We start from the raw sequence: 16,476 nt of genomic DNA, 5'->3' as shown, positions 1-16,476 counted from the left end.
AAGGTTTTTTTTTTCTTGAGAAAAAGGGTGTGCTAACAGAGTTCCTTTTTTGTGAAGAAACTGCATCATTGCGAATTTGTGATAGACTAGCATTACATAGGCTAGGCCCAACATAAAGAGGTGCAGATTTCCGCCCATATATAGGTTAGACTAAGAACCAGCATGCCTGATGGGCTCAGTAAGGCCTGTGGACCCGGTTGTAAACTGAGAGGAGAGTGGTCACCATGGAACACACATGGCCCAAGTGAGTACACCTTTTTGCTAACAGGAGCCCACAGGTCCCAGCTGTGGCTTAATGTCCTCAATTTAGAGAACACAAGCCTTGCATCTTGAAAAGGAGGATGATCTAAGCAATCTCGCCCCATTTTGGACCACAGTCTGTTAGATGGATTTGGCTTAAATATCTACTAAAGTTTTGAATCAAAGGATTTTCATATGATTTTTGAAGGGCTAGAATCCTTAGAATTTTTTTCTATATTGGTCATTTGATTCATAGGATTTTCCATACATTTCATAGGAAATCTAGTATCAACTCAAACAATTTTTTTTTACTATTCCTTTGCTTTTTCCTGTGGCATCAAACACTATCTGTATATCAGGATTCAAATGAGCATGCCACTCTCATCCTGTATTTTTTTTTTCTATTCCTACGTTTTAAGAATCCTGTAAATCGAAGAGGGCCTACTCAAGATGAAAATGGAAGGTGAAATGGACCAGGGTAAAATGCCCTCGAAAGGAGAACACACAATGAGCAAAGGTTGGCTGACATTGATATCCCTAACCCATCAGTGTTGAAGTCACAAACTTGACATTGGTGCTCGTAGTTTCGTGGATTTATTTCAGACCTATCGGCGATGTGAGTTTAATGGGAGGAGACGTTCCCGTCGACTACAAAAGTGTCTGTGACGATTTGTCAATCTCAAAATGATGTGCCGACTCAGTCTCTTGAAGATGCTCATAAGAGTAGGATGTACGTTCATGCGTTCATAGGAATGAGTACATGTGTGTATGCATGAGTGTTTGTGATTTGTACTGTGCTAAAAAAAATTTGGCTGGAAAGTTAGCTGACACGTAAACCAACATGGTTCCCTAAAACAAGACATCGCATCGTGTGGAACCTAACGATATGATCGCACGGAAGGGAAAGAAGAAGAAAATAAGGGGCTAGTGGGCTCGGAGAAGTGTTCCCTACTCTGTTGGAGCTGGGCAGTGGGTCACTGGGATGCGCACAGCGACCTAGCAGGTGTCCATGTTGGGATTACTGTATGCATACAGCTCTATTTCTCTTAGTACTCACTTTATAAAATAATATAAGAACGTTTAGATCACTAAGTAGTGATCTAAGTGCTCTTATATTAGTTTACAGAGACAGTATTTTACAAACAGAAGATTACAGTGGATCTACTCCCCCTTCCTAAATATAAGTCTTTTTAAAAATTTCAATACAAACTACATACCAATGTATATAGACCTACTTTAGAGTGTATATTCACTCATTTCATTCCATACGTAGTCAGTTATTGGAATGTCTAAAAAAGCCTTATATTTAGGAACGAGGAAGTATTAGTTTAGGGACATCGTCATTTGTCGTCATCCATGCCCACTGTGCTACCACTGACACAGGCCACAAAACCAGCCCAAACAGTTCTGCTCGACAAGATCGCCAACAGCGCAAACAGAGGAAAATGACACTGGAAGGACCACCATGTATTTGGTATCAAGATCTAGGCCACAGAAACGGGAAATGGATGTAGGTGATGGTATGGTACTGAAGTTGCTCTGTATTTGGTTGCTTCATCCGTCATGCGCTTGCGCAACGCCATGAGCACCACTGGTGGTGTTTCTGTCTGCATTGTATCTATAAACACATGGAAATGACACACAAGCTATATGTATGAAGGAATGAGATTTGGTCTGAGATCTCGAACATCATATGTATGAAGGAACGAGATTGGTCAACAAGGAACAAGGTCTAAGACATTTCAGCGATCAGTACTCGTCCAAGTAATTGTAGAGCGACTCGTCATTCCTCCACCGGCGTCTTGTGAGCAGCGACTTGAGGAAGCCCCTGCCTTTGCTCGATCTTTTCTCCCGCTCTTTCTGGTGTTCATAGTCGGACTGCACCTGCATCGAGGTTTGTCTCTGCAAGGGGTTATCACGTCAGAAACTAGAGAGAAGAAAAACTGGCTTCAGGATAATACACTGTTAAACAGAAAGAAAGCAACAATGCTGGGTTCTGGTTAACATACAAAATGCTTTGGATCCAGAGGTGGTCTTCTTGCAACTGTAGCAGATCGCGCCAGGGGATTGGGAGCAGTTGGTATTGGCGAACCTGCTCTTGTTTCTGTGAAGCAATGTCTGGTTAAGTTCTCTTCAGCAGAAGCTGCGCATTCAAAGAATGCAGCACTTGCTTGTTCAAATGTGAGGTCAGAATACTATTATACCTTTCGGATTCAAGTTCACGACTTGGGGTGATGGTGATTTAGCTCGCGCTTTTCGAGACGGCGACATGGATCGTGATCGATGATGTGTTTCACGAACTGCTGGAGACTGTGAACGGACACTCCTGCAACAGAACATGTTTTAATAAGCCTGTATTATGTCTATTTTGACAAAGAACAGTCAAGGGCTCTTATGAACACTTTGATCCACAATAACATGCAAACCACAGTCCTGAGAGTTGTCTGCCTACCTCATTGTTGTCTGCCTACTAACTGGAGTGGACATGGCTGAAAGATAAACCATTAAAAAAATCAATGACACAGCAATCTCTAGAGAACTCAGAACTCAGAAATTCAGTGAACTTACTAGACTGAGACTTGCGCATTTTGCGACCCGTATGTTGCCTGCTGTACCGTGTGGGCTCTGAAACTGGATGGATAGCGGATTCCACTATATCTACGCCTATACAACGGAACAACAATTATCTATATAGCACAAGGAGGTTATTATGTAAAGCACTAGAAACAAAATAGGCAGTGAATTTGCCTGGTAATATGTAACGCCTGTGGTACTGCGGTGCCCTGATAAGAAGAGACTGTTGAGATCTTCCCTCCTGGTCAATTGCCTGCTGGCAAATCTTTACCCTCTACAACCATGTGAAATAATGTTGCCACATTTAGGACTTGTGCGACATATTAACCAAGTTATCTGTGCGGAATGCCATAGACTCAAATGGGGGCATAGATGGCAGCATTTACATTTGTTCAATTATATGAAGTTAGAGAACATAGACAGAAAGAGGATTTACAAAATGTTTCCCTTCATTCAGCATTCAATTACAATACCTGTTCAACCGATGATACTCGAAATTCTGTTTCATTAACCTCGTCAGCCTTTTCATTGACGAGATTATCCACCTTGTACGACACAAAGCCAAGATGGTCAACCGTGCTAACGAGTGCCTCAACTGCGTAGTCTTTTAAACTCGTCACCACCCTACAGAAGACAAGTGCAAATGAGATGCAAGATACGAGATAGCCTTCTGTTTAACCAGCATAGTAGACACGGAGCTGAATAATTAAACAAAACAAAAGACCGTACGTAGATCTGTGCGAGTTGTTTGTGTAGAATACTTCAAAATATTCTGCCGCTGAGTATAGCTGCGACCGCAGATTCCTCAAGTCCTGCAAACAAACATAATTTAAGCTCAGCATAGAGGATACTATAAGAAATGCCATATGGGAGGAACATCAATGATTAACTAAGGTGCAGCCATGTGGGGTTTCGTCGTTAACAAGGATCCTAATTTCATTACCTCGAATAGCGACAAATTTGACAAGAGATGACAACAGCACGCTAACGGTTGACATAAACAGACCAATAAGCGTGCCGGCATGCAACTAAGCTACAGTTCAAACTTCAAATGAGCAAAAGTCCACCGTATACGTGAGGCCCTACTACAAACTATGCATGACAACCTCCTTGGGTGCTGCTTATTTGCTAACAGCCTCAGTACCAATGGCCATTCCACTGCGACAAACCGCGCATTTTAAAATCATAATGCGGTAGCGCTTTTGCTCAATTGGGGGAAAGCAAGAGAAAGGTTGGGCCATTACAGGGTAGCGCACCCAATTATGTGAGCAATAGAAGAGTAGACATACAACTACATGGTACGGAAAAAGAAGGACTTAGTAACATAATACTACTAGCAGAAATTATGAGCACACTAAGTTTGGAAAGGTCACTGCAGTGCCTACCCTGTTCGCTTCTCTATCTCTACCAAAATGGGAACAAAATCTTAAGATTGACAGGGACATAGGGGGGCCACAATCAATCGCCGCCCCAAAATTGGACCCACCGCCAGATTTTCCGGCAACGCGGCCGCGCAATCGAGAAATGCAGACCGGTTTCCGCAAGAACATCGCCTAGATCCATGGGAGGGGAAGCATAAGATTGCGCCTCGGAGCCATGTGAAGGGTGAGGCGCAGGGAAACGTAGTACCTTGAGGCTGTCCGAGAAGAGGAGGCCCTCTTGCGAGGACGGCATGTCGTCGCTGGTGGAGGCGGCGTCGAGGTTGTGGGACGAGACGGAGGACGGCGACATTGCGACTGCCTCCATGGCTGAAGCCGCGGCACCAGGCCCCCGCCTCCCACCAACCAGCCTAGCGGAAACTAGGCACTTCTCGCCAAGATTCTCCGGTACCGGGCGCACCAAACCCCTCCTCGGCGGACCAAAACCCCCGAGGAGCGCCGAGAAAACAAAAAGGGAGGGCTTTTGAAGAAGAGGCGCCGTGTACTCTCGGGTGGTGGGGGTGGGAGGGGAGTAGCCGGCTCACCTACACGGGAGTTGAGCTGCCAACGGCAAGATCTGGGTCGGGTCCTGGTGGGCTCGGGAGACGCTAGTGATTGGTAGCGACATGAGAGAGGGGAGGGGCCAGGGTAGGGGGGATAGATAGATAGGGGCGAGGGGAAGAAGATGAGTGGGAAAAGAGGCGCTTTGGCTGCTAACTTTTGGGGGGATTTGGTATTTTGCCCCCCATTACTTTGGACTTTCACTATTTGCCACTCTTTACTTTGTATTTGATCTTTTACCATCTTTTACTTTACACTTTGATCTTTTGCCCTCTGTCAGATGGGTCCCACGTATAATGACAAACTTGCCCCTCCCGAACAGATTGACCAGAAACAAGGACGAGGAACTCGTTCGTTCGCAACTCATCCCCTCCTCGTCTGTAGGAGACGGCGGCAGCCAGCTCCAGGAGATCCCCGTGGTCAACGACGGCAACGGCGACGGCCCCGGTGGTCCACGACGGCGAAGGCGAGTCTTCTTTCCCGCCCCGGCCCTTGGCCACCTAGGGTTAGGGTTACTTGTCGCCGCCACCGCCCCTCGCGTTTTGCTCCGCTGCCGGCCACCGCCTGTCCGCCCGCCGCCCGTCGCCGGCCACCGCCTCCACTCACGTTTTCCGCCGCTGCCGCCCCTCGCCTGCTCGTGCGCCGCCGCCGCCGCATCTGCTGCTCCTGGCCATGCGTCCCCGCCGCCTGCGTGCCCGTGCGCGCCGCCACTGCTGCTGCTCGTTGCCGTGCGTGGCAGGCGGGCATCCGGGGAGCAGCAGGGCAGCAGCAGCGGCTCATGGCCTCTACTGCTGCTCGTCGCCCGTGGTGGCCGTGTGTGGCCAGTGCTGTTGCTTCTCACCCCATGTGTTTTCACAATATAACTATTCCTATTTGTTGCTCCCTTTTGTACTTGCGAATACGTCAAGGTGAGAAGATTGATAAAATTTGGAATTGAGATCTCAGGGAAGTGTTGGTCCAAGAAAATAAATGGTGTACTGATTATTTATTCATGTGCTTTCAGTTTCGTTAGAAGATAACTTGTGATTACACGGCTAACTTTTGGACTAATCTGATATACACTGTTATATTACTATATTCTTGATATAGTAGGAAAAGAACCTACATATGCATATATCCTTTTTGATGTTTCATTCCAAATTATTTCAAGTTATGTGTTTGTCCTAAGCTAGACCAAGTTTATAGAAGAATATGAAATATCGACAACACTAAATATAGATATCAAAATGTATTGCATGATAATTGAAATGAAAATAATTTGGTGCTGCTCATGGCCGTGACTGCCGCTGCTGCTCATGCCCGTAGGCTGCAGTGCTATTCCTATTTGATTATTGCTTGTCACTAGAGATTTGATGGCTGCGGCGTTGGCTGATGAGGAAACACATGCAGCACCACAATTTGAAGTTGTTGCCAGTCCCAGTAGGCACATGATCACTATGCCACATAGTCTTCAAGGCAGTCCCAATCCTGTGATAAGAAGGATGTTGGCTATGGCGTTGGCGGATGAGGCGTCCCAGCAACCTACCACAACCGTTGGGAACACCATGATTGCATATGACATGTCCTCGAGCTCAAGGGCTAGAAAGTTGACCCCGAAGAGAAGGAAGAGCTAGTGTTGTGCTTGATCTTCTATGTTCTCTATGCTTTTAGTTATAGTTTGCCAGACTTGCCATCCTACTTTGTGTGGAACAATGCATCAAATGTTTCCTTATGTTTTTGGTTGTAATATGCCAGACTTGACACCTTATGTTAGATGATGTATGGACATGTGAAATGCTTTATTTTTCTATACTGAGTTCAAGTGTGATATGGATATGAATGTCTTTCTGGAAATATATGTTAGGATTTGGATGATATGTGCATAAACAGTGGAAATGCTGTCCAAATTGAGCCAAAATGCTGCCCAACTTTTGGACTTTTTTTCGAACAACCCAGCAAAAATTGAAAAAAAATCCATATAAACAACCATATATGTGTGACCATTCTGGTAAAATTTGAGAAATTCGAATTTCAGCTGCAAATTCTGACCAAATTTGAAAGTTCTCAGAAAAAAATGAAAAAATTACAGAAAATCACTCACGCATGAATGACTAATATGTGAAAGTTTCATAAATTTTTTATCAATGGTTCAACGTTTCTATACACTTCAACATTCAGCTTAACTAGTTTGACCAAAGTTTGACCGGAATTTAAAAGTTCTTAGAAAAAATTGAAAAAATTACAGAAAATCACTCATGTATGTGTGACTAATCTGGGAATGTTTCATCATAGTTGGATCAATGGTTCAACGGTTTCATGCATTTCAACTTTCAGCTCAACTACTTTGAGCACGTGAAGCGAGGCGAGTGCGAGATGCGAGGGAGCAGCACGCAGGGGGGGGGGGGGGGGGGGGCAGCAGCTAGGGTTCATCACGTTTTTGGGGTGAGGTTGATCTATGTTTCAGTCAAAGAGGTATAAGGGTATACTTGTCCTCTGATTTGTGCATGCATTTCTTCTATCATTTGCAAAGATTGTTTTTGTGTTACAAAGTGGCAAAAGATCAAAGTGCAAAGTAAAAGATGGCAAAAGATCAAATACAAAGTAAAGAGTGGCAAATAGTCAAAGTCCAAAGTAAGGGGGGGGGGGGGGGGACCAAATTCCCCTAACTTTTGTGGGGGAGCGGAGCAATGAGGGCAAACTGCAGAGGTTGTTGAGCGACACAGACGGACCATGGTTTTATCCTAGCCGTGTCACTGCGGTGTGGGCCATGGGTTTATCCTGTAGAGTTAATACATACTCCTTCCGTTCCCAAATAAGTGTCTCATCTTAGTGCAATTTTATACTGAGGGGGTGTTTGGTTCCAGGGACTTTTTTGTGTTGGGACTAGAAAAAGTCCCTAGCAAACCAAACAGGATGGGACTTTTTGCTAAGAGTCCTTAGAAGCACCTCCTTGAGAGCCTTTTTTAAAAAGTCTCAGGGACTAGAAAAAGTCCTAGGACTAGAGAACCAAACACCACCTGAAGCTAGTACAAAGTTGAGACATTTATTTTTGGGACGGAGAAAATAATTCTGTTCTTCAACTACTCGTTTTACGTCTCTAAAAATTGTCAAAATCAAGTTATATCTTCCTAAATTACTGGCTCATGTGACACTTAAAGTGACACGAGATTAAGCTAAGCAAGGAGCCTTGGAAATTTGTTGTGCAACCTCTCAAGCATCTGTCTAATTTGGGCTAATTTTTGTGCACAAGAATAAATTGTATACAACTATACGATTGTTGTTGTAGACATTAGAATTAACACAAGACAATAATAAACTTCTGCAATTTACGAGATGTGTGAACGTCAAATTTAAGTTGTCCTCTCGTGATTTGATTGTCGTTCGTATTTGGCTCATTGATGTTAAGGCCCGAACGTTAGGTGGGAGCCCTTCCCAGACTGAACAAATTGGTTCCCCAACGCATGGGGAATTGATTGTTCGGAGCGAGAGGCATCCCAACCCGAACCTTCTCTCACTCATGCTGGCAGGTCAAGCTAGTGTTTGATGTGTTCTGCCATGAAAAAATGAACATGCCCATTTAGATACCAAACTAAAATAACAGAAAACCAACTAAAAACTGAGAAAAAACTTTAGAGTAAAAATCACATAGAAATCTAGAAATTCATATAAAAATCTGATGGAATATATATATTGCCATGGATTATATGATAACAGTGGACTATTATACTTGTTAGAACTACCACACATAAAAAAATACCTACAAAGAAAGGTCATTATAGTGGGACAAGTAGCAAAACTATCATGGTCTGCAATAAAAAAGGAAACTTTTTGCCATGCTCTAACAAGAAAATAAATTGCCATACTAGAAAAAACAATTTGCCTTGGCAAATTTTAGTGCCATTAAATGATGTAAAAAACACCATGATACATACAAACTAATTTTGATGATGCTCAAGTAAGAAAGCATCAACTAAATTGCCATGGTTCAAAAAAAGTGTACATTTATCGAGAGAAGAATAAATTTTCCATGAACAATACACAAAATCTGCCGTAATACATGAAACTAAATTTGCCATGGTCAATTATTGAAAAATAAAGCAATGATCAATAAAACTAAATTAGCCATGGAGAATTACTAAATTTGCCATGATCTATGAACTAAATTTGCCATGATCTATGAACTAAATTTGCCATCGTCCATAAAAAATTCGATGGTCAATTACTGAAAAATATGCCATGGTCAATTACTAAAACTTGCCATGAATCATAAACTAAAACTGACATGGTGCATTACTAAAATTTGCCATGATCCATGAACTAAATTTGTCATGGTTCATAAACAAAACAAAAATTGCCATGGTCAAAATGCTAAAATTGCCATGTTCTATAAAAAGTAAATTTGTAATCATGAATTACTAAAAATTGACATGATCCATAAGTAAATTTGCCATGGTTCACAATTAAAAAAAATATCATGTTGAATTGCTAAAATTGCCATGGTCCATAAAATAAAATTGCCATGGTGAATTACTAAAATTTGTTAAGATCCATGAACTAAATTTGCCATGATTCATAATAAAAAATTGCCATGGTAAATTACTAAAATGTGCCATGGTGAAGTATTAAAAATTTCCATGACCATGAAATAAATTTGCCATGGTTCATTTTTTTTTGCCATGGTGAAGTAATAAAATTTGCCATCGCAACTACATGAAGGTCCTAACGCGACACATGTATAGGAGACCAATCGATCCAACTACGCGTGAGGCATGAATCGCAAACAATATCGTAATAGAACCATCACCAATAAAACAAACTGTGCACGATTGTAGACACATTAAATACAATTCAAAAAAGAGTTGCTTGTGCGATACGTGGCATACAGTTGATCCATACAAATTGCTTGCGATCATACAAAATAACGCAAACGGTTATCGAAATCCAGATGTGTGCGATAGACGACATACAGTTCAGTCGGATGAACTGTTTGTGATGAGCAAAAATAACACAAACGATTACCCAGATCCAAATGTGTGCGATAGACGACATACAGATCACTCAGATAAATTGTTTGCGATCATCCAGAAGAACAAAAACGATTCGGTGTAACAAGATGTGTGTGATATCCGGCAAACAGGTCGATAATCAGAATTGTGTGCGATAATTCTAGGCAGCGCATACTTTTTTGTTGCGAATTATGTGCTCGACAAGGCACACAATTGAAGAAACCAACTATGCGTGATAATGTAAAAGATCGTTGTTGAATGCCTATTGCTAACCGTCTACGATGAGATTAACAGGGGAAACAGAGATAACAAATTAATTTAAGCGAATGGCAACAAAGATATACAGTCTGCTTAATTTAGTCCTTGTTGTTGTTGTTGTTGTTGTTGTTGTTTGTTGTTGTTGTCGTCGTCATCGTTGTTGTTGCTGTTGTTGTTGTTGTTGGATGGCCCTGCGACATCGTCTTGGCGAAGACGTTTCTTACCGCAAACCGTTGGCTTTTCATTGCCGCTGTCATTGTCGTCGTCGTCATCGCCGTTGATGTCCTCGTCGTCATCCTTGTTCGATCATTCCTACTCCTCCTCATCATCGCCGTCGTCTTCTTCGTCCTCCAACGGCTCCTCGTCCATCTGGTCATCATCCAATGACTCGGGCTGCAGTGGCCCTTCCATGAACCGGATAAAATCGAGGTCAGGGCTCGATGTCGGACTCATGGAAGACGAGTGGGATGATTTCGTGGTTGACCTTTGATCGGGCGCAAGACTTCAGGTGGAAATGTTGTCCTCGTTGTGCTCGACATGGCTGCGCTACGTATACAAACCGCGAGAAAGCGAGATTGCAGAGTGTGTGTAAGTGTGTAGCGCGACCGACCGGGTCGATGAAGATGGTGGCGACTGAAGCGGGGTATGAATAAAAGAGGAATGACAATTGAAGGGGGTGACAAATTATATTGGCACATTGGCAGGCAATCAGAATTCTGATATAATCAACCACAATTATTAGTACTCGGTCGCTCCAAATTCCCATGGTTGCATAGTTCCCAATGTGATAATTATGCACCCAGATTGGAGCGTCCAAATGTGAAACAAGCAATTTTCATAGGATAGTTGGCAAGCAATAGATGAGCTCTGCTTATTGATGTAGCCAGTTATAATCAAACAAAACCCCAAATCATCATTACAAACAATGCATAGAAGATGGCTAATGCGACAACTACAATTATACATGCTAATTCCTTCTTGACTCTTGCTCTCATCTATTGCCGGTGATTGATTATTTTTTGCTTCATCATAGTGATTGTACACTCCAGACCAGTCAGTTTCTCCTTCAGCTTTACGTGATAACACTCTGAGCCCTGACATGTCATTCATCATTAGTGAAAATGGAAGGTGAAATGGACAAGGATAAAATCAAGAGTTGCTGCAAAAGAGAAAAGGATCGTGGCAAAGCATGAGAAAAGGATCCCCGAGTTCTTAGTGAATTATAGGCCTACAAAGCATGGAATCAAGAGTTGCTGCAGAAGAAGGCTTGGACTGAAGATTTGATCAAGAAGAATGATATGCAAATTGAGGTGTTATTGAAGAAACATGTTGAAAATTATGCTGCTATTAACCAGTTTAGGTTAAGCAAAAGAAATCAGAGGGAGAGAAATTTGTGCTAAAATGTGTTTTAGTATTAGCATTATTTGCTATGTTTGTCAAGCTGCTGTCTTGAACATGTTGGTGTAAGAAACATTTGGATGAAAGGCTAATTTCAAGTGGACTAGTTCATAGACCATGATGTTTTACCTTCCTTAAATTTCCAATTTGTAGACACCAAATAGCATATGAGTTGTACTAAAATTGGATATCATATGGACTAAATTCATATAGTAGCCTAATAAAAATAAAACATATTTTTCCTGAAACTTCTACAAACAAAGATGCATATCATCTGGAGTAAATTCCAAGGGGTTAACAAGATGTTACATCTTGCTCAGATTCCAGGGGTACAAACCTACTCAACAACTCATCATATTTGGAGAACTCTTACATTATTTCAATTTACCTGAACTACATAGTAAAGAGCTAGTAAATTGATGACAACTATGGTAAGTGCCACCATGTATCTGTTTTTCTCCTCTGCCTTCACTTCAAGTCCTTGTATGACTCTTGCTTTCTCTCTCCATCCATTTGCAGCTCCTCTACCACATGATCAAATATGCCCATACCAATCTCTAGTTTCAACTTATCATTGCGAGAAATTCTCCTTTCTTCTGCAATAGTATACTTTAGCTCAACAATCAATATGTTTTTACTAGCTAATTCAAAACCCAAATTAGCCACCGCCACCTCCAATGTTGTCTTCTCTCTACCCACTGGATTGATTCATCTTGGTATGCAGTATACCAAAGATCATCAGCCTGCCTATTAAAGTATAATAATCCATACAAAATACAATTAACACTACAAATTAAATAAGGGATCATTCAGATAGGCCATGAGAACTAACTACCTGAACCTCCTCCAAATCTGGTGTAGTTGAGCGTGGCCAAGACATGATTGAATCGGTACCCTTGCCACTGTAACCGTTGCGGCCAGACATTGCCCGCGACGGCGCCCCTAAAATTTGGGGTTCATATGAGATTAAGGAAAGGGTTCCGAAGCGCTTGAATAAGGCGGATCGGGATCCGAGAGCTTACTAAGAAATGTCATGCGACTGACGGTGACTGTCTTCGATGGCAGATCACATCCAGATGGTCGAGAGGGCGGCAAATCTGCATGATGTATGTTGGCCTGGATAGGCAATGCGGGTAGAGAAATAATGTTGGTGCCGTGGCGGATGTGCACCACCGCCGGTCGTTGGTCGGCGCTGGAATCAGATCCGGTGATGCGGGTAAGTTGCAACCATGGCTATGGCTGCTCTGTGGAATGTGTGTGTGTGTGTGGGGGGGGGTGCTCAGGGCTGTGCGTGGTTAGTCATTTACAAGTGATAGAGAGAATATACCCCACCTGTCATATGCAACGCTGACCCACCTGTCATAAGCTGCCTTGGCCCCACCTGTGATAAAGCTACCTCAGCCCCACCCGTCATAAGCTACCTCAGCCCCACCTGTCATAAGATGCCTCGGCCGACCTATCATAAGTAGGGGCAACCCCACATGTCAGGATCTTACTGTGTCAGCACTGTGGGGAGAGAGCGGACCGATGCCACCTATCAGGGTTTCAAGCGGCCCCACATGCCATAAGTTGCCTTGACCTCACATGTCAGGATTCTACCGCGATAGCACTACTGTGAGAGAGAGTGGAGCAAACCCACCTGTCAAAATATCATGCGGCCCCACTAGTCAGGAGCTGACGGTCAAAGGTTGTGACCGGATGGAAGTGCTTCGTTTGGGATTTTGTGAGCAGGTGGTGGAGGGAGGGAAAAACTGAGCAACGTTAGTTGTCGAGGGCAAAACTAAGCATAGGAAGCAACCAGGGGCATGAAAATAGTAGTTTTTTTCAAACATACCATCCGCCCATTTTCTCAAATTTAAGCAAATTTTTAGCCCACCATAAAATGTTCCCGATAACTATTGTTGGTGTGCGGGATGTGAAGGATTGCTAGGTTCTCTTTGTTCTACATGCCATGCACAACCGGTTGTTTTCCTTGCACCGAACTTCCCTGCATAAAAAAACTACAATTGTTTGTAAGTTTGTAAATTTTTTAGTAGGTGATTTTTACTATGTGTAGTCAGTACCTGTGTCTACGTACTGCTGAAGAAGTGGTAATAAAGGTCCAGTCCAGTTTAACTCCTCATAGTCTTACGCATTCCATGGTGTTGATTGTAGTGAGCTATAGAACCAGAAATTACCCACCCCATATCCATTTTTGCACCTCTTCTCTAATTTCTATGACCAAATAAAACATCAGAAAACATTAGTTTATGGCAACATTGGCATCTAACATGTCAACCACACTTATACATACACCAATAAAACATCCCAACAACTGATCATGACACCATTGGCATGGAACATGGCAGTTCTTTTCTTCTCTTCTTCGTATGTAGCACATCTTTTCTATGCTACCAGATTGCACATAGCAATGTGATACGTCTCCATCGTATCTACTTTTCTAAACTCTTTTGCCCTTGTTTTGGACTCTAATTTGCATGATTTGAATGGAACTAACCCGAACTGACTATGTTTTCAGCAGAATTGCCATGGTGTTATTTTTGCACAGAAATAAAAGCTCTCAAAATGACCTGAAAATTACGGAGAATATTTTTCGAATATATAAAAAATACTGGCACAAGAATTATCCAGAGGGGGCCACCCAGAGGCCACAAGCCCCCGGGGCGCGCCTTGCAGGCTTGTGGGCCCCCTGGAGCTCCTCCGACCTCAACTCTAACTCTATATAACCCTATACGAGGAGAAAAAAATCAGAGAGAAGGGTTCATCGCGTTTTACGATATGGAGCCACCGCCGCCTTCTGTTCTTCATCGGGAGGGCTGGTCTGGAGTCTGTTCGGGGCTCCGGAGAGGGGGATTCATCGCCATCATCACCACCAACCTTCCTCCATCACCAATTTCATGATGCTCACCGCTGTGCGTGAGTAATTCCATCGTAGGCTTGCTGGACAGTGATGGGTAGGATGAGATTTATCATGTAATTGAGTTAGATTTGTCTGGGTTTGATCCCTAGTATCCACTATGTTCTGAGATTGATGTTGTTATGACTTTGCTATGCTTAATGCTTGTCAGTAGGGCTCAAGTCCCATGATTTCAAATCTGAACCTATTATGTTTTCATGAATATATTTGTGGTCTTGATCCTATCTTGCAAGTTGTAGACAGCTATTATGAGTTATGATCCGCATACCCCAATGTGACAATAATTGGGATTCTTTCTGGTGGTTGCCGTAGTTTGAGGAGTTCATGTATTCACTAAGTGCTAATGCTTTGTTACGGTTCTCTATTTAACGGAGGCCTTAATATACCTTAGTTTCCAGTAGGACTCCGCTGCCATGGGACGGTGATGTCTACTACACAACCTTCTTCTTCTAGACGTTCTTGGGCCTGCAAGTGCACAGGTTTGTAGGACAGTAGCAAATTTCCCTCAAGTGGATGACCTAAGGTTTATAAATCCGCGAGAGGCGTAGGAGGAAGACGGTCTCTCTCAAACAACCCTGCAACCAAATAACAAAAAGTCTCTTGTGTCCCCAACACACCCAATACAATGGTAAATTGTATAGGTGCACTAGTTCGGCGAAGAGATGGTGATACAAGTGCAATATGGATGGTAGATATGGGTTTTTGTAATCTGAAAATATAAAAACAGCAAGGTAGCGAGCGGTAAAAGTGAGTGTAAACGGTATTGCAATGATAGGAAACAAGGCCTAGGGTTCATACTTTCACTAGTGTAAGTTCTCTCAACAATAATAACATAGATAGATCATATGACAAGCCCTCAACATGCGACAAAGAGTCACTCCAAAGCCACTAATAGCGGAGAACAAACGTAGAGATTATGGTCGGGTACGAAACCACCACAAAGCTATTCTTTTGGATCAATCTATAAAAGAGTTCGTACTAGAATAACACCTTAAGATACAAATCAACCAAAACCCTAATGTCACCTAGATACTCCATTGTCACCTCAAGTATCCGTGGGCATGATTATACGATATGCATCACACAATCTCAGATTTATCCAACCAACATAAAAATACTTCAAAGAGTGCCCCAAAGTTTCTACCGGAGAATCAAGAACGTGTGCCAACCCCTATGCATAGGTTCCCAATGTCACGAAACCCGCAAGTTGATCACCAAGACATACATCAAGTGTTCTCATAAAGACTCAATCCGATAAGATAACTTCAAAGGGGAAACTCAATTCATCACAAGAGAGTAGAGGGGGAGAAACATCATAAGATCCAACTACAATAGCAAAGCTCGGGATACATCAAGATCGTGTCATAGAGGGAACACGAGAGAGAACACGAGAGAGAGAGAGATCAAACACATAGCTACTGGTACATACCCTCAGCCCCGAGGGTGAACTACTCCCTCCTCGTCATGGATAGCGCCGGGATGATGAAGATGGCCACCGGAGATGGATCCCCCCTCCGGCAGGGTACCGGAAAGGGGTCCCGATTGGTTTTTCGTGGCTCTGGAGGCTTGCGGCGGCGGAACTCCCGATCTAGGTTCTGTTCTGGAAGTTTTAGGGTACGTAGGTATATATGGGTGCAAGGGGTACGTCGGTGGACCTCCGGGGTGCTCACGAGGTAGGGGGCGCGCCCAGGGGGGAGGGGCGCGCCCCCCACCCTCGTGGGCAGCCCGGGAATCCCCTGACGTGCACTCCAAGCCCAACAGATTAGTTTTCTTCCAAAATTAACTTCTCCAGTTGATTTCATTCCGTTTTGACTCCGTCTGATATTCCTTTTCCTCGAAATACTGAAATAGGCATAAAACAACAAATCTGGGCTGGGCCTCCGGTTAATAGGTTAGTCCCAAAAATAATATAAAAGTGGATAATAAAGCCCAATATTGCCTAAAACAGTAGATAATATAGCATGGAGCAATCAAAAATTATAGATACGTTGGAGACGTATCAAGCATCCCCAAGCTTAATTCCTGCTCGTCCTCGAGTAGGTAAATGATAAAAAAAGAATTTTTGATGCGGAGTGCTACTTGGCATAATTTCAATGTAAATCTTCTTACTTGTGATATGAATATT

General features: G+C 43.0%; 1 protein-coding gene and 1 long non-coding RNA gene across 2 annotated transcripts; one reads left to right on the top strand and one right to left on the bottom strand.

Annotated features, from left to right (window-relative positions):
• Nucleotides 1-1,875: 1,875 nt before the first annotated feature.
• Nucleotides 1,876-4,855, bottom strand: LOC125543753 (putative protein ABIL3). The gene is made up of 9 exons (XM_048707218.2): nt 4,444-4,855; nt 3,544-3,626; nt 3,288-3,438; nt 2,989-3,088; nt 2,809-2,904; nt 2,693-2,729; nt 2,445-2,566; nt 2,250-2,344; nt 1,876-2,142 (listed from the first exon to the last, which is right to left on the bottom strand). The coding sequence occupies exons 1-9, from the start codon at nt 4,558-4,560 to the stop codon at nt 1,990-1,992; spliced, it is 954 nt and encodes a 317-aa protein (XP_048563175.1). The 5' UTR covers nt 4,561-4,855; the 3' UTR covers nt 1,876-1,989.
• A 142-nt stretch (nt 4,856-4,997) lies between these two features.
• LOC147979044 (uncharacterized) lies at nt 4,998-6,582 on the top strand. The gene is made up of 2 exons (XR_015618482.1): nt 4,998-5,259; nt 6,183-6,582. It is a non-coding gene; the product is annotated as an uncharacterized LOC147979044 (long non-coding RNA).
• Nucleotides 6,583-16,476: the final 9,894 nt, after the last annotated feature.

Source organism: Triticum urartu, chromosome 3A (genome assembly GCF_056163025.1).
Source record: "Triticum urartu cultivar PI428250 chromosome 3A, HENAU_Tu73, whole genome shotgun sequence".
In the NCBI taxonomy this organism is placed as follows: Eukaryota; Viridiplantae; Streptophyta; class Magnoliopsida; order Poales; family Poaceae; genus Triticum; species Triticum urartu.
Note: the sequence above shows the minus strand (reverse complement) of the source record. Positions and strands in the feature narration are given on the sequence as shown.

Excerpts from the sequence above, each read along its gene's own strand:
- LOC125543753 (XM_048707218.2), bottom strand. The coding sequence starts at position 4,560 with ATGGAGGCAGTCGCAATGTCGCCGTCCTCCGTCTCGTCCCACAACCTC. Across the intron at positions 2,730-2,808 it reads AATGCGCAAGTCTCAGTCTA|CCATGTCCACTCCAGTTAGT; the intron begins GTAAGTTCACTG and ends TTTATCTTTCAG. Across the intron at positions 2,143-2,249 it reads CTCTGGATCCAAAGCATTTT|AGACAAACCTCGATGCAGGT; the intron begins GTATGTTAACCA and ends AACCCCTTGCAG.